This window comes from Malus sylvestris, chromosome 5 (assembly GCF_916048215.2).
Source record: "Malus sylvestris chromosome 5, drMalSylv7.2, whole genome shotgun sequence".
NCBI lineage: Eukaryota > Viridiplantae > Streptophyta > Magnoliopsida > Rosales > Rosaceae > Malus > Malus sylvestris.
The window spans coordinates 39,867,401-39,884,994 of record NC_062264.1 but is presented as its reverse complement, the minus strand read 5'-3'; the positions used below and the strand labels follow the sequence as shown (position 1 = coordinate 39,884,994).

General features: G+C 36.6%; 1 protein-coding gene across 1 annotated transcript; it reads right to left on the bottom strand.

Annotated features, from left to right (window-relative positions):
- Positions 1-5,565: 5,565 nt before the first annotated feature.
- On the bottom strand, positions 5,566-11,861 carry LOC126624660 (homeobox-leucine zipper protein HOX32-like). The gene is made up of 18 exons (XM_050293744.1): positions 11,015-11,861; positions 9,540-9,699; positions 9,291-9,406; positions 9,107-9,197; positions 8,898-8,993; positions 8,702-8,815; positions 8,509-8,592; positions 8,241-8,396; positions 8,088-8,162; positions 7,894-8,000; positions 7,586-7,772; positions 7,274-7,462; positions 7,058-7,138; positions 6,831-6,965; positions 6,408-6,733; positions 6,188-6,299; positions 5,954-6,103; positions 5,566-5,858 (listed from the first exon to the last, which is right to left on the bottom strand). The coding sequence occupies exons 1-18, from the start codon at positions 11,242-11,244 to the stop codon at positions 5,712-5,714; spliced, it is 2,556 nt and encodes an 851-aa protein (XP_050149701.1). The 5' UTR covers positions 11,245-11,861; the 3' UTR covers positions 5,566-5,711.
- Between the last annotated feature and the right edge of the window lie 5,733 nt (positions 11,862-17,594).

Below are 17,594 nucleotides of genomic sequence, written 5' to 3'. Positions count from 1 at the left end.
TGAGAAAGTCCAAGGATTGTTGGGTGATCAAAACAAACTTACTCTTCAACTCCTGAAAAATATTTCATAGTCCTGTTGTGTCACCGATCGATTTCGGTTTAGGGTTTAGAGTTTCGAGTTTAGAATTTAGGCTTCCGTCTGAAAAAATGTAATTTCATAGTCCTGAATATCATTTTTTGGGTATTTTTGCTCTTGCGTGTAAGCTTCCTTAAGATTCATAACAAATTTCGTTGTATGAGTATAAATTATAATTAGCATTTTTTTATCATTTAGCTGACCTTAGGGCATGTCCATGACTACATGAATGATACGAAAAAAACAACCTTTCGGTTTTGTTTAGGGCATTACTTCTGATCACTAACCCTTTTGCGTTCATGCTAGAAAGTTACTTTTGACCCCAATCCTTTATCTCCTTGATATTATGGAAGAAGAATTGAAAAAATATCATATAAATATGTTCATTATTTCCCACTACAAACTAAATAAATAAGTTCTAAAAAAACCTAAATAAATAAAAGAAAATTTACTAGGTCAACATGTTTACATGCTTTTGCTGGCATAATAAATTTCAAAGTTGTGAGAAGTATGAATCCAAAATTTGCACACTTGTTTGTTTGGTCCAACACAAACCCAAGTAAAGATTTGTGAGATAGAAACAATTCATGACTTATATTTCTTAAAACCCACCCTGCAAAACTCCAACCATCCACAATATCCCCTTCCTCTTCAAACAAACAAATTAAACATACATATATTGCCAAAGGAGACCCAAAACCCACCAAACATCATAACCATCCTGCCCTGCACTGCATCTCCCACCAAACAGCAAAAGTCCCTCGTACTGTCACAGTCCCCTAAAACCCTAATCCTCCAAAAAAATAAAAAAAAAACAATTCACAGAAACATGAAAGCTTCACCGGTACCCCCCCACCGCCCCACCAGTCAAACACTCAAACTATTCAGTATTCACCCTGATAACCACTAATTAAGACTCTCTGAATAATGCCTCTCTCAGACCATGATTGTCTATCGGACTCAAACCCTAGCTGGCTACTAAATAAATTTAAGAAGCCTGCAGATCATTAGATTTGGTTAAAGATGTCATCAAAAATTTTCCACAGTCAGACAAGCAAAGCAAAACCCAATAAACTAACTCAAACCCTAGCTAGGGTTAGTGTTTTCGAAAAGCTAGAGATCTTTGCACTTTAATATTTCTCTGCATTTCTTTTGCACTGGTCTTTTTTCCGTTGTTGGAGAAACCAACAGTGCCATAAAAAGGATTCAAAGGGCACGCCCAAGTTGAAAGCTCTGACTCTACCCACCTGAAAAAGGGATAATTTTCTTATTAGATTTTAAAAAAATGAAAAATGAAAATCATAAAAAAATAGAAGCATGAGATTAAAGCAGTATTGACAAAAGTGGAGAGGTAGGGTGGGTGTCTCCATGCGGGAACAACTGCTTTAATTTACTCTGCACCACAAGATAGAGAGATTCATATCATTTTCCCATAAATAAACCCCATTAGTTTAATTTACCTGTCATCGTTTAATTTGTTAACAAATACGCAAAAAATATAGAGCACGAGACTCGAAATTTTCACAGTGCCTACCGCCTTTCGTGCTCAGCTTTAAAAACACCTCGAATTTCAAATGCTGAAAAGGCAAAGGAGGACATCTCAGCCTCAGGGCAGAAGAGTAGAAGAGGCCCCTCCTCAAACCATGTAACTGTTTTATGCTCATGAACAGGCATGTAATGTCCATGTTTGAACATGTTGATGTATGTATCTGCATGCTGGAAACAATGCCGTTATTAGGACTATGCATGCATTGCATGGCATGCATCATGTTATTATATGTACTTCGGATGAATTGCCAAGTAAAATTAGGATGAAAAGAACGTATATAGTGTATTATCAAAAACGTACGTAGTAATTAACTTGTACTAGTAGGAAAAAAAAATCTTATATATCTAAAAGAAAACAAAGTGATAATTCATGTTATATTATTGAAATTAGAAGCATGTTTAGGTAACATGGGAAATAATTAGTAGAATAACACATTATAACACCCTCTTTCTAATCATGTAAAGAAAAATACATAATAAATTATGGGATGTGCTATCCACACATCCCAAATTACTACTCACATCCTTGTTAATTTCTATTCACTGATATTCTTCAATTCATCTGATCTGACGGTCGAATTTTAAGATGATGTGTGAGAAGTAAAATGAGATGTGTGGATATCACACCTCTAAATTATATGTTCACTACATGCAAGTTCTCGAAATAAAACTCATATAACAAGATTGCCGTCTTATGTTATTAGCTTTGATTGTTATATTTTTGGTGGGATATGTGTTGACTATTTATAGATGCATAGTCAATTTAAAGTCCAGATATGCTATTTAAATTACTTTTTTTAGATAAATTTATAAATCTTACAATGTTTCACTTATAAAAAATAAGCATATTAATTTTCATAATCATCAACAAACACATTAATATTTAATTCACCCTTTAAAGTCCGTTTTGTTGGGAAGCTGTTGGGCAGCCTTGTGATATAAAACACAGAACGATAAGATGTTGATGGACATGACTTGAATCCAAATTTCCAATCAAAGAGAGACAAAATCAGGACTAGTGTACGTATTTATGTCAATGGTCAAATCAAATCAAAGTGTGCTAAGTAATTAGCCACCAAACCTAACCAAACCAAGCACGTAATTGATAATAATTACCAGATTAATTTTAGGGTTCATCATTAGGCTACACAGTAAAGAGTAGGTGGTCCATAACATATTAGCACAAGCATATACCGTATAGCAGACAAGGCAGAGCAGAAAAGCTGAGGGGAGGCAGGAGGGCATGGGGTTTAGGCTTTTGGGCACGTCTTTTAATTGAAGGGGAGAAATGGGTCTGGCTTCGTTTCAGAAGTATACTGATTGTGATTGGGACATGGCTGGTGTTGAATGGCAAGTGTGAGGTCATCGCTCCCCTCCATCGGATGAGAATCCTCTGCGAGAATTCCAAAGATCACTTCTTCATGTCTGTTTATTATGTCGTTAAATTTCGTTATATATGATTTGTGTTTAATTTTTTATAAAATAATTTAAAATAATTTTTATTGGCTTGATAACAAATAAACAAACACAATAAAGTAATTCCCGAGATCCTCATAAAAAAAATCGAGATATGATTGTATTCCCCCTCCCTCGATCCCACTCCCTTGACTATTTATAAACTTGTGTGGTGTGGCCATTGAGCAAAGTGAGATTCTTTTTGGCCCGCTTATCTCAAAGATTCAAAACCCCCAACAGAAATAACGATTCTTGCAATTTCCATTTATGGAGTAAAACATAACTTTAGGATTTTAGTTTAGTGAAAAAGAATGTTTGTGATGTTAGAATCTAAGTCATGTTTGTAAGAGGGAGAAAACCTATTTTTGCTTTTAATTATGCGTATTTTCAACACCATGAGAAAGTTTAGATTCATTGTTTACCTAGTGTTGTGATTAGGTTATCGTTGTGAGTTTACATTATTATTTCACCTTTTCCCTGCAAAAATAAAAAATAAAAAAATAAAAAATCATATGACCGGTATTTTGGTTTCGGTTTCGCACTAAGATAACATCGAATAGATATACAAGAAGCTATTCTCTTTTTTTTTTGCTCCATTTTAGTTTCTTTTCTTTCAGTTTCACCCAAAAAGTTAACAAAATCTTCAGATCAATAGTTTAAATCTACAATCGGACAACAATTCAATGGAAAGATTACTAACTAGTCTCCTTAATTCAATTATATGTTTCAATATTTTATTACAAACTTTGCTAGGTGCACTTTCATCACAATCTCAATGTGCGTGGAAATATAAAACAAACTACATATACAAATCATTACGGTTCGGTTGGTTTACTGGTTGTTGTGTATACAAAGTGAAAAATATTAGGAGACATTTTCAAAAGTAAAACTTTTTATAAACTCTCGGCCGCCTTATATTTTTTATGCAGTGTCTTATAATGTTGACACAAAATTGATGTTAAACTGTTGCAAGTGCAACAAAAAATGTGAGAGAGGACTGGGACCAATGACTTCACCAGCATGCAACGTCGTACGGCAGCATGACATACTCGGATACTCCACAGCATCACACTAATTACACAGAATCCATCAGGTGACGTGTACTTGGTTGGTTTTCTTGCAACCATTTCAAATATATACCATGAAACGTTTAATCTCACATTTAAGGAGTCCCAAATCCAAATTAAAAGCATAATTTCACGTTTATGTGTATTTAATAGTTATTTGTTAGGGGTGGACACATGTCGGATCACATCAAATGGTATAAACTTGAGCTCTAAAAAATCAGTCACAAAAAACGAACAAAAAATAGATAAAATACAAAAACTTAGGTATGGCAGTGTGACCATGTAGATATTCAAGCAATCTCACATAGGAATATGCTTCATTGTATGTAGGTATTGTTTCGTCTAGCTTAGGTACAACTTTCAATACATACGATCAATCATCTGTAAGATTAACTTATCGGCAATTGGTTGGCCAGGCTGTCTAATTGAATAATATAATTTCTCTAGATAATGAATGACACGGTTGAATTAGTTTTGTCGTCTTTGTAGGTTAAATGCCTAAATAGATGTTATAAACAAATTGTAATCAAATGAAAAAAGAATAGAAAAAAGATGATCTTCATCATGTAGGGTTTTATTCTGTTTAAGCTAATTGTAGCTAAGTTATGATCCAACTTTTGTACACCATGGTTAGATGTTTGTCTTGTTTGAGCTTACTTTCACACAGAGAGAGAGAGAGAGAGAGAGAGAGGGAGAGAGAGTTGGTTTGCCTCACCATATCTTTATTATTCTGAAGATTTCACGGATTTAGCAGGTCTCCTGCAGTTTTGGCAAATAGGGTAGGATCTTCATCTTCTTCTCCCTCTTGTCCTTTGCATTCAATTGCCTTAATTCAATTATTTTCTCCACGTGTATTTACAGACCACTGCAAAATGCAGAGACTCTCTGAGGTTAAAATAAAAATAAAAACATGTCAGTGGACCAATTTGTAAAGCACGCTGTTATTGACTACTGTGGAATATTTTTACATGATCCCTTGGGTAAATTCCATAATTCAATCTTACCCTCCACTTTTGGTGAACTGTTGTATTTTGTTGCAATTTTAAAAGAGACTGGGAGTGAATAAATCTCACTGGAAATTTACTGCAGTCTGCAGTGCTAGATAAAAAAAGAGCACCAGGACTTTCTTCTTCAAGGTTTCGGACATTTTTGGCAATGTACATGCTAAGAAATTAGTGCGTGCTTTCCTACGTTCGAAATGCTAAAATGGTCGATGTGATTTTCAATTTGGCCGAGTTAATCGTTATATTAATCATATTAGTTAGAATGATCCATGTGACTGACTTGAGCAATGACGTGGGGAGAAACTCGGTAGTGTTGACTGACTTGAGCAACCATCACACTCAAACCGAGCATGACCAAAACGTTACAGGGATTGCATGCATTTGTGAGAGATTCGGCATTCAAAAAACCATTGTGATACGTTGAAGTAGACTGCATAACCATATCCATATCGATCCAAAATATAAACATACAGGCTTCCAGAGGTCTAAAAGTACACTTATAAGAAGGAACTACATAACTTTAACAGATAACTTAAGAGTTCGTTGAGATCTATCGTCACAATCACACGAAGGACCAGTTCACGAACATCAATGCCAGGCAGTGATTGGAATCGTCGTCGTTAACAACTTTCCATGCAACAGCTTGCTCGTAGGACACCGGCCTACCCATGCTGGATGCACATATTCCGGCTGGCAGATATGCAAAGCCCTAAAAATTCGGAAGAAAAGAGCACGTTAGAAAGTTGTATGAACAAACGATTCAAGATAGAAAAACAATAAGAGCCTGGTTTGGGGAACTATTACCTGTTGCATGATTTTGGAGAACTCCGAGCAGAGAAGTTTCCGTCCAGCTTCGTCTAGAATCTTGTCAAGCGTGATATCTTGGAGGGCAACAAGGGTAGTTTCAAGCATGTCAAGGCCAGCCTGGTTTGCAAAGGTGAACACTGGAGATGCCTGCAATTGAATTTCCAACAAACATGTTGAATAGGGAGCTCAGCATGTAGTTACTAGGCTACAGTCTAAGAGAGAAGGAATTACATTTGTTTTCACAGAGCAGCACATGATGGCATCCGAATGGCGCCAAAGTTGTTTCAAAACAGCATCACCAGATGAGATATCGACACGAAATAGCTCTCCCCCAGTGTGGATCCTGAAATACCGTATGTGTTCAGCTTTATGCAACTAAACAGGACCACACATTGCTAACACAGATATGCAAATAGAACACTAAAGTAAAGAGATGAAATATAAGTGACACCTGTAGCTTCGGAAAATCCATCGTGCCAAAGTATGAGCTTCGGGAGATCCAGGAAGGGTCTTTGGCCCTACTTGGGAGCTGAGCCTGGAAGGGGCAATAGCCATAGCTACCCTCTGAACAGAGCTTACAACACTACGCACGTACTGGCGAGCCATAGCAGCCACATTGTCTCGCAAGTGGTTCTCAAAGGTAAATTGGAAGGCTATGGTTAGAACTGACCTAAGGTTGTAACCATTCCCATCAGGGTCATTCACGGCGCGAGCACCACTGGTACCTATTTCAAGGGTAGAGGCCAAATCTAATGTCCGAGATGCAGTAGGTCCATCCTGCAGTAAAGAAACAAGTACAAGAAATCAGATATAATCAAAACAGATGGATACAAGAAATACCGCGATGTAAGTAAGATTAGTGACGTCACTTAACTGCCTTGGGATCCAAAGGTATGACATGAAAACCGGAGGGCAACAAAGGAGCATCATCAGCAAATGATTCATCGATAGGTGCGAAGACAAGCTGAGCACAGGCACCAACTGCATTCTCATCAACTCCACTGCACAACTGTAACAGTATATTATAGGAAAATTGTGTTAATTGACAGCAACAGCAAACACAAGATGGATCCAATCGATATGCAGAATCAGTACACTAACCTGTAATAAGTACATATCCTGTGCCAAAGCAACATCTTCAGGAGAGAAAGCAGGACCCTCTAGCCGAACTACCTCTAAAAACTACATAAGAGTGAATGGCACGAATTACTACAAAATTGACTTTAAACACGGTGAATACACAGTAACAGCATTGAGTTTAACACATGGAAAATGCAGTCACTGAAATGAATTTAGAGAGGATGATAAAGTAAATACCTCCTCATGCTCCACAGTTTGTGCGAGTGGTAAAATATTCTGAGTGGTAGGAAAGCCACCACCTCTTGCAAGAGGAACTGCATATGGACTAGCTTTGAGACATGCAGCAGAGTATGCATCAACCCCATAGTCAGCCCACTCTGAGCGGTGCTCCCTCAGAAAACGAACAAGCAGAGCAGGAGGAACACTCTGATTAACCAAATGAAAGATATCAGTCAAAGATAGAAACCAGATTACTGAAAAGGGAAAGGACAAATATACAAAACTAAGGAAGAACTGAGCCGCAATTGGGTTAAGTTGATAGGGAATTACCTGCAGCAGCATTGATGCCTTAGCACACAACACTCCTCCAAAAGGTGAGAAAATAGATGTGTTATACTGCGAACCAAGCACTTTGTTTGGAGATGAGTTAATCGCAATGGTTACATCTTCCACACCATCACTACCCATAAGTGTCCAACCGTCATCAGCAAACCCATTAACAGCATCGTTAAACCCACTGAAATCCAATTCCAAATATTCTCAGTAAATCAAGAAATATGTTACTCCAGCGGCCAAGGTTACATATGCACTTCAAATTGCAACCACCCTTTTGGTACTCTAGATTTCGGAGGGCATACCTGCACAGCCTCTGACAAAATGTCCTCAGCACAGCAGGTTGGCGACCTCCACCATGCTGAATTTCTCCACTAGACTCTTGAGATATCTGTCGTATGTGTCGCAAGGCCTACAAAATAAAATAACAAAGATAAGTTGTGAACGGATAGGAAGAATAAACTACAATGTATAGTGACATTTGCACAAAAGTTCTTACAGAAATGGTCGTCTTCTGAGCAAGGATTTTGGAAGATTCATACAGTGACCTGAGAACTTCAGGGACGCTCCAGGCCTAAGACATAAAAGGCACTTAATAAGGAAATCAAATAACTAAAGATTTGAGATAGAAATAGTAATGATATACTCTCACATCTAAATCAACATGATCAACAATGTTGATAATGGAGCCACCACCCTCACAAGGTCGGATAAGATAGCCGCTCGGAAGCATCTCAGCTCTGACAAAACTTGCAGATGTTGGCCCCGTTGGGCCACCAGTAGAAGAAGTCAACGACCTCTCGCATACCTGTACACGTAATTTTGAGATGGTGAGACAACTACAATAATTTTTCCACCAAGAACAACCAGAAATAGTAAGCCAAATCTCAGGATAAGAAAGGAATCACTGATTGAATTACCACAAGACTGCCGTCTTCCAAACTTGTAGTATATCTTAGAGTCCAAAAGTCACGTGCCGCAGCCAATGTTGTGGGTGCATAAGTCTGGTTCAAAAGAAAATTTAAAGATTTAGAAAACAAAACAACATTATCGCCACAATATTTGATGCCTGGACGCATAGTGATAGAACACCAATTGATTAAAACAGCGTACCTGCATGTATACGAGCTCAATTGTTCCACCATTCCCCGCAGGGATTAGACTTAATACCTCAAGGCATCGACAATCGCGAAACCAAGACTTACGATCTTTGAGGATTTCGGCGACCTATAATGGAAGTGAACATTTTACACCACGAGAGAAAGATGCATAAACACAAATTTCTCAAGCGCCATCTGAAAATTCATACCTTTGTGGGCTCTAGGCCCACAAGACCGCAAGCTCGTGCTGCTACTCCACTGCAGTTGCGGGAGACAGCGACGATGCCAATAGAATCCGGACCAGGCTACAAAATATTGAAGGGAAAGTTACATTTCGAAGTGGTCCAGCAGATATAAAGTAGTAGACTGTAAAATATAGACTCATGCTTGCCCATTGCTTTCAAAGAAACGAAGCTACCTTCATCCCAATCATCTGGACCCAGTCGACAGCAGTTCCAGTAGCCTTAGAAAGGAACTCTGCCAGGGTCTCTTCTGCTATTGCAAGAAGACTGAAACATAAAAATAATAATACTGTAAGCTCGCTTACTTAATCATAAACTAAATAGCTTCAATTAATTGTTCCACGGACACTAACGACTCACCCAGCTGGGTTGTTAGCTTCCCTTTTGGGGTGCTGGGGAGTTGGGTTTTGCTGTTGTTGGTGCTGACCACTCATGACCACAGACTCGCAGCTATTGTCTGTGGTCGTTCCCGATGCCTGCATAGAATTATCAAAACAGCTTAGAATATGCATGATCTCAAAAACCTTATAAGTTTTTAAAGTAAATTTCGTTTGAAAACATGCAACATTTCGTAGAACAGAAGAGGCACTTAGTGAAGGGGGGAATTACGGTATGCAGTTGCTGCTTCATAAATCCATTCTCATAAACCAAATGAGAAACTTGCTTCTGTAAGCGGTCATTTTCTTCCATTAACAGCTTGTTCATTGCAGACAACTTTCTGTTCACTGTCTGGAGCCGAGAAGATTCCTTCCGCTGCTTCTCTCGGCATCTACACAAGTAAGAACAACACGCAAAATGCAAGTTTTAGAGATTAATCTATCAGTTGATGGTCGTAAAACCTTATTCGGCAACTCAAATACTAATGTACGTACAAAAAAGATCGGCAATTTTGAATGCTGAAACTAACCGATTTATTATGTCACTTGCGTGATAAGTAAAAGGCTACGTTTGGTAAGCGGAAATTAATTCATGGGAAATAATTTACGCAATAAAACATCGAATAAAAATCATGGGAAAAGGAAGAAAATTCCAAACTCCAGAAATGGCATTAATTAAGCAAAAAAGGTGTCACTTGGCTCAAAAGAATCATGGGAAAAGAAAGAACATAATAAATAAAAAAGAAAACTAAAGAAAAGTAAAAAAAAAAAAACTCTAGTTTTAATGAAAAAGAACAAATAAAAGTGTAGTGAATAGTACCAAAAAAAAAGGTAAGAACGTAGTTTTTCGTTAAAATTAAAGAGTATTTCGTTAAAACTCTAATAAAAAAACCCTAAAATAAAACAAGAAATAAAAAAAAGTGGATTGAGATGTCATTATCCTTCATTAAAAGTCCAAAGGACGCAAAAGCAGGTTATAAATTTTACATTTACTTTTCTGCAAAAGATTAAATATGCAAAAATCCAAGTGAAAGTTTCACTTTTTAACAACTGTTATCGTTTACTTCCATTAAATCGCTAACTAAAGGAAGGAAGCGCAGAACCCTTTTTAGGAAGAAGATCGTCGTTCAGATAATTCTCATTTATCTTAAAATAAACAAGAGAGAGAGAGAGAGAGAAAGAAAAAAACAAATTCCTTGTGACATAAACTGCACTTTACGAATAATTTTTTACCAAAAAATAAAAGACAGAAGCTTGAGATTTGCAGTCTTGCAGACCAGAGAAACAATATGTATGTGTATATATATATGTATATATGGATTCTTTTGGATTCTTTAGCGCAAAAACGAAGGCATTTTAGAATTTATACAGCCAGAACTGAGTGTGATAAAGCTTTGTTGTCGTACTTGTAAATAAAGAACTCAGCTTTTTCCAAAGACAGAACGGTTAGAGCATTTTAGAAATGATAAAAAGAACCCACATTTTCTCTTCAAAACTACACCTTTACACAAACAATTCAAATTAATAAAAGTCCATCACTTTCCAGAAAAGATGTGAACTAAATTTGAGATCCATCTCTCCACCAAAAATTATGACAAAAACGGGAAAGAAAAAATGGCAGAAAATAGATGACAAGAGGAGGCCAGAGAATCAAATTACCATTTTCCCAGCTCTTAAAAAATTTAAAAATTAAATGGTTAATATTACCTGCGGTTCTGGAACCAGACTTTGATCTGTTTGGGCTCAATGTTGGAGAGAATGGGGCACTCTCTGATGAGCTGCTGCCTTTTCAGAGAGCTGGGCTTTGGGCACTCTGAGTAGACTCTCTCCAATGCCTCCACCTGCTCCGGCGTATACCGAACGTACTTGCTCGAATCCATCTGCTGCCTCCCGCCGCCGCTGCTTCCCGGCGAGTCTCGATGCATTAGCAGCGCCATGTACGGACACACCACAACAAATCCAGAGGCTAAAAACAGGGAAGATTTGTGAAGAAAAACAGAAAATACCACAAATCGAAAAGTGGGAAATCTCGAGAAACAGGTGAAAACGGAGGAAACTCAGAAAAGATGCGGACTTTGAGCTCACTGTTTTGGTAGAGGGGTAAGAAAAAATGGTGGGAAATGTTTGGTTTGGTGGGTTCAGAAAGATGATTGGTTTTGGGTTAGGTGTTGTTCTTCGTCTTCTTCTTCTTTGGTGATGGTGGTGGTGTTAGTGCAGCTGGGCAGGCTCTCTCCGCCAAGAGAGCCTCCTCTCACCTTCATCAGATGCCTCTCTCTCTCTCTCTCTCTCCCCTCACACACTCTCTCGCTCTAAAACTCTTTTGGTTTTTCTCTCTCAAGAACTCAAAAACTGAAAAACCCAAGTTAGAAAAAGCTCCTAGCTTGTTCAACAGTGGTTAAAGGGTGGCCCTGCTTATGGTTTGGGGCTCCAATCTCGAGAGTTTTCTCTAGAGAGAGAGAGAGAGAGAGAGAGAGAGAGAGAGAGAGAGAATTTATGTTTTTTTGTTTTCAAAAAATAAAAAGGAAAAATGAGAAACCCACAGAAATAGAAATAGCAGAAAGGGATAGATAAGGAGAAGAGAGAGAATGTGTGTTTTTCTTTGTTTGTGGGTTTGTATGTTGCGACAGAGAAAGCAAAGCAAGCAAGCCACAAGAAAACAAACACTTCAATGCCAAATCAAACGGCAGCTGTGAACTGTCTACGACTCTGTCCTTTTCTCTCTCTCTCTCTCTGCTTTTCTAAATTTATTTTTCCAATTGTTTTAATTTTGTATTTCTTGATTAAAAATATGAAATCTTTCCCCTCTCTCTCTTATTCTCTGTAACTGTGTGTGATGTGAACAATTTCGAAAAGGAAAGAAAAAAAGGGAAAAGAATAAATAAATGAGGAAGGCAGCGCTGCTGCTGCTGAGCTGACTGCTGATATGATATGATATGAGCCTGCAGGCCGTGAGAGTGAGGAGGGAAACCCAAGGCAACCACTGATGAGATGAGAGAGAGAGATAGAGAGAGATAGAGAGAGATAGAGAGAGAGAAGACGTTTTTACAGATCTAGTTAATGTTTAATGTTTTGATTTGATTTCAAGTGGTCTAATCTTAAAACTTGTTCATCTCAGAATCTACTTAATCAACGGTAGGTAACGAGGGTTTAGTTGGGGTGTTCTTAGAAGTACTGAAAGCATCGCTCAACCACATAAGTGCTTATGACAATGTTTAACAGATTGAAATTTGCATTTAGAAGAGTTTTAACCCTACAAACATCTTGAGACAGAAAAATTAAAAGTGATTTTACATTTTGGAGAAGCATGAAGTAAGAGCTTCCGAAGTACATTATGGTCATAAGTATAGCAGTTCTGATGACAAATACTTAATACTTAATAGCTTTAATAATATTGGAATGAACGGTAAATTGAATGTGGCATGTTTTTGCTTGGCCATGATGAGAGCTACATTATGTATGTGCATGGGATGCATGCATATGGATGGATGTTGTTATGTGTGTAACATATGGATGCATGTATGCATGAGTGAGAAGGAAACTGTGGGGAGTGGGAGTTGCATGGGAAGCGTGAAGGGAGAGAGAAAATGGACAAAAGTAGAGTAACGCTTGCATTACTTGGTTATATGGGTTCCTTGCTACTTGGGCGGTTTAACCCGGAACTTGAGAGGTAAATTCAATAATAGGCCCAAATTCTAGGGTTTTGAAACTTTTTTTTGTTTTTGTTTTTTGTTTTTTGTTTTGTTTTTGTTTTTAAATCGTAAAGAATGAAGGAAAAATTGGCCACTCACAGGGAATTGTGGCCATCATTTAGGCGAGAGATGTTTCAGTTTGCCGAGAACATAGTCTTGTACACATGTAATATTGTAGAAATTTTTTCTTTAAGGTCCTAACTAATTATATTATTACACTTGGTGCATCAAGCTGTATTACTTAGAATTTAAACAGCTTGACTCATAACTCATAAGCAAATGCAAGTGTTTATTTTGTGTTATTGAGGCCTAACGAACATTGTGTCAATAATACTCTGCATCTAAAAAAAACTTAACTAATTTGTTGTAACTTGTATGCAATATATATGTGTGTCATGTAAGGAAAGACACGTGATAGATGCGTAAACACTAGTACATACATTACAGAATAACGTATATGTAACACGTTAAAGATGCAAAGAAAATGACTTGTTTCGATGATATACCACTCCATCCATCATTATATAATTAGATATAGTAAAGCCCTGAAGGTGTGCGTATGTTCATTTAATAGTCACACGTAACATCTACCAAATAAAATCAAGAAGGATGTAGTAACAAATAAAAAATAAGTCATTTATGAAGAAATATTGGAAAGTGTCATGGAGGATCAAATCAGTTTGAATCGAATTAGTCTGCATTATCATGGACTTACTACATATTTTGACAAAAAAGAGATGCTTGGTTACACAAAAATGATGGAGGAGTTCTTACGCAAAAGCAGTTTGTTGTCTATTCACATAACTTTGTGTTTGTGATTGGAAAGTTTATATTATTATTCATTATTTAAAGATCATTCATTTTTGCACAAAAAAAAAGACGGTTTAGTCCTTGAATTATATAAAAACAGAGAGTCGGAATCGATAAAAATATGATAAAAATTTCTATTTATTTGCTACAATTGATTAACTATACAAACTTAGTTCTTAATGAGGGTAAATTGTGATGCAAACCAAAACTCTGGATAAGTTTCATGGCGCGTTTACTAATCCGTAATCAAATTGAGAGGAATTAGATTGAGGGGGAATTGAATTGAGGAGGAATTGAAATGAGATGGAATCAGAATCAGATTCCTGTTGAAGTTGTTTACTAAAACTGTCAGGAATCGGAGTATGAATGATGTTGAGTCCATATAAGTTGTTTACTAATTCATTTCAATCGGAATGAAAACTAGGTTGATTACTATATTGCCCTTACATAAATAAATTATTTTCATACTAATAATTTAATTAAATTCTTAATTAAATTTATATAATAAAATTCATCTATATAAGCATGTATAAATAGGTTTTATTTATTTATTAAAAGATGGCAAAAATGATATTGAGTCTATATAAGTTGTTTACTAATTCACTTCAATCGGAATGAAAACTAAGTTGATGACTAAATTGCCCTTACATAAATAAATTATTTTCATACTAATTAATTAAATTAAATTCTTAATTAAATTTATATAATAAAATTATCTATATAAAAAAATATAAATAGGTTTTATTTATTTATTAAAAATGACATAATGAGTGTCAAATGAAGGGCAATGTTGGGATAATAAGAAACAAGTGAGGGCATAATTGGAATAAAATATGCATTCCTGATTCCCTTGCCCTTAGGGAATTCAAATACCTCACAAAACTAGGGAATCCGGTTCCTCCAATTTCAGGAATTGGATTCCTTGTTTCGTGTGGGCTCCACCACTTTTTTGATTCCTTAATATTTAGTAAACACCGGAATACTCCGTAATCGGAATTCAATTCCCTTTCTTTATTCCGATTACCCTTACGTAAACATGCCATCAAAGTAATCTAGTTTTGGACATATGTAGTTGGTGGTACTTACTTGTAGAGAAAGCCAGATATGCAAGTGTTATGTCAAGGGAAAGGGGAAAAAAACTCACGGGATGGACGTAATGGGGTAAATTTGAGAAGATAATTCAACTTAACCAATTTCAAATCATCATTATATTTGTTTGTATTTACAAGTGGGGTTTGCTGTCCTCAAATTCAACTTATACATATTTCTTCATGCCAATAATACCCTAGTTAACTTATTAACTCACTAGAAATGTGGCACGTATTGTGAATGTGCATGCATCGTAAGTTAAAAGTGTGAAAAGAGACCAACTAGCTCTCGGTATCTAATGATATTTTATTACTGTCAAAAGAGGTTTTAAGTCTGAATCATTTTCGATAGAGTTTTATACAGTTACCATATACCATGTATTTTACCTATTAAATCTAAGGAAAACTAATGAAAATGATTTGAAAACTTTGAGTTTTAACGATAAGGACAAAATAAATGGCAAAGTGAATAGTACCATGATTGATTTTTTAGTGTAAAAATGTGGTTTTTCATTAAAGTGAACAGTATCAAGAGCTTTTCGTTAAAGTTTCCTTAAATCTATGCATTGTTTAATGAAATTGAAGGGTAGTCAATAATAGTTTTTATATATATATATATAATAGGGTTAATTGATATGGTTTTAGTTTCTCCACCTGAAAAAGGAAATAAGAAAACTTTAAACACACTTGATTATCAAGCTTCAATGATGGATGCGAGTTTATACAAATTTTTATTTTTGTCAAAAGTGTATACAAAAATTTAAACCAAAGTTTATATACTTTATAGCATGCATGAAGAGGCCTCTTATTAAATTAATTAACAAGTGGCAGGGGTTCACATCACAAATTGAGATCCTGTCTGAATCTCTGTTTCCAGAACTTGGAAATTTGAGCTTTTTAAGGGCTTGATTTTGTGTGAGATGGATGGATTATTAAGGGCCGCATGATATAAATTGAGTGGTCTAGATTTCCAATTCCGACGGCTCTGGACACAGAGATCTAACTCTCGATCCTCACATCACATGCATGCAAGAAAAAGAGCTCGCTAGTTATGTACTTTGATTATCTGGAGTTGGATCCTTTCTTGAGCTCAAGATGGGGATCCTTATGAGCAGCTTATCCGGACCGTTCAAACTTGATTCAGCAATTGCAATTATTATAACATTTAGAGGAGTCATCTGTTTGGAGCCGTTGGGTCAAATTTCAATGGCCCGAATAGGTTGTTCAAGAGGATCCCCATCCTTAGCTCAGGAGAGGATCCAATTCCTGATTATCTATAAGAACCCTAGTACTGGCTAAGTGCATATATATAGGGAGGTGGATTGTCTGCCCTCCCATTTCCATATTTTTTCTCATCCCCTCATGTTTTGTGTGGTCACGGTTAAACCACGTTAACATTTTATATTCTTATTACTTTTTGTTTTATTATTTTTATAAAAAAAATCAATATAAAATGTTGACGTGATTTAAACGTGACCGCACAAGTAAGAAGGGATGGGAAAAGTATGGAAATGGGAGGGTAGACAATCCACCTCCTATCTATAGAGGTCATATTTTTGTCTGATGTAACCACTCTACGTCATAGTTTCATAAGAAGTGTTAGCACCTTAACCCAACTTAACTAATTATCCATGCTCACAGTCGTCTCCAGACTATAGACTATAATTGCCAATCGGGCATGAGAATAATATATAGTAGCTAGGGTTTTGAGTCTCATGACCATTGAATTTGAGTTGGATGCTCACATTCTAGTACTTATCTATCTAAAGCAATTTAAACTTTCAAAACTAAAACCTAAACCCTCAAACACACTTTTATGGTTAACGTCAACCAACATTAAATTTGAGTTGAACGCTCACATTCTACCAACTATGACCTATCTGAAACAATTTAATTTACAAAGCAAGAACCTAAACCCTAAATTTCACTTTTGTGGTTAAGAGGACGATCAGCACCAACCATGACACACCCTTTTGACGACAATTGAAGGTGTCTCCCACATCTATCTCTTCACTCGCAAGAATCCAATAGAGTGAGAGAGAAAAGAGAGAGAGATGATGGATGAGAAAAGTAATTGACTTTTAGATTTCACGCAGGTTGACATTTTACATAAAGGGTCATATTTTGAAAGCATCCAAAGCTTGCAAACCCTACATACTCCTTCAAATTAAGTTCCCTCTCCCTCTCTCTCTCTCTCTCTCTCTCTCTCTCTCTCTCTCTCTCATATAAATCTGTACATACATGTGTCGATGTATAGCTTTAATGGGTTTATGATGAAGTTGAAAGAGGAGTCAATGGCTAGCAACACAGACTCAGTTGGTGTCTTCCTGTCTCCCTTAGTTAGCGCGCTCTATATTATGATCATGATGAAGCCCTTTGCTTCTCCCTTTTTCTCTTTTAATTAGCTTTCCTTTTTTTCCTTTTGGGAAGAGGAGCATACAATATATATAACAAATAAGCTTTTAGGGTTTGGGACACACAGAAACCCCCACTGAGCCATGCTCCTGTATCACATTGCGTGATATTGCAAAATCAACATATTAAAGGTACTGGAGGTCCCTTTCCAGCAGCCCCATCTCTATCTGAAGGGACCCAAAAGTTTCTTTCTCCTTTTTTTTTCGTTCTCCTTTTTCTCCTTTGGTGGAGGAGTGGAGAGGATGACCCCATTTTTTGTCATGCATCAAAAGAGTGTAATAGACT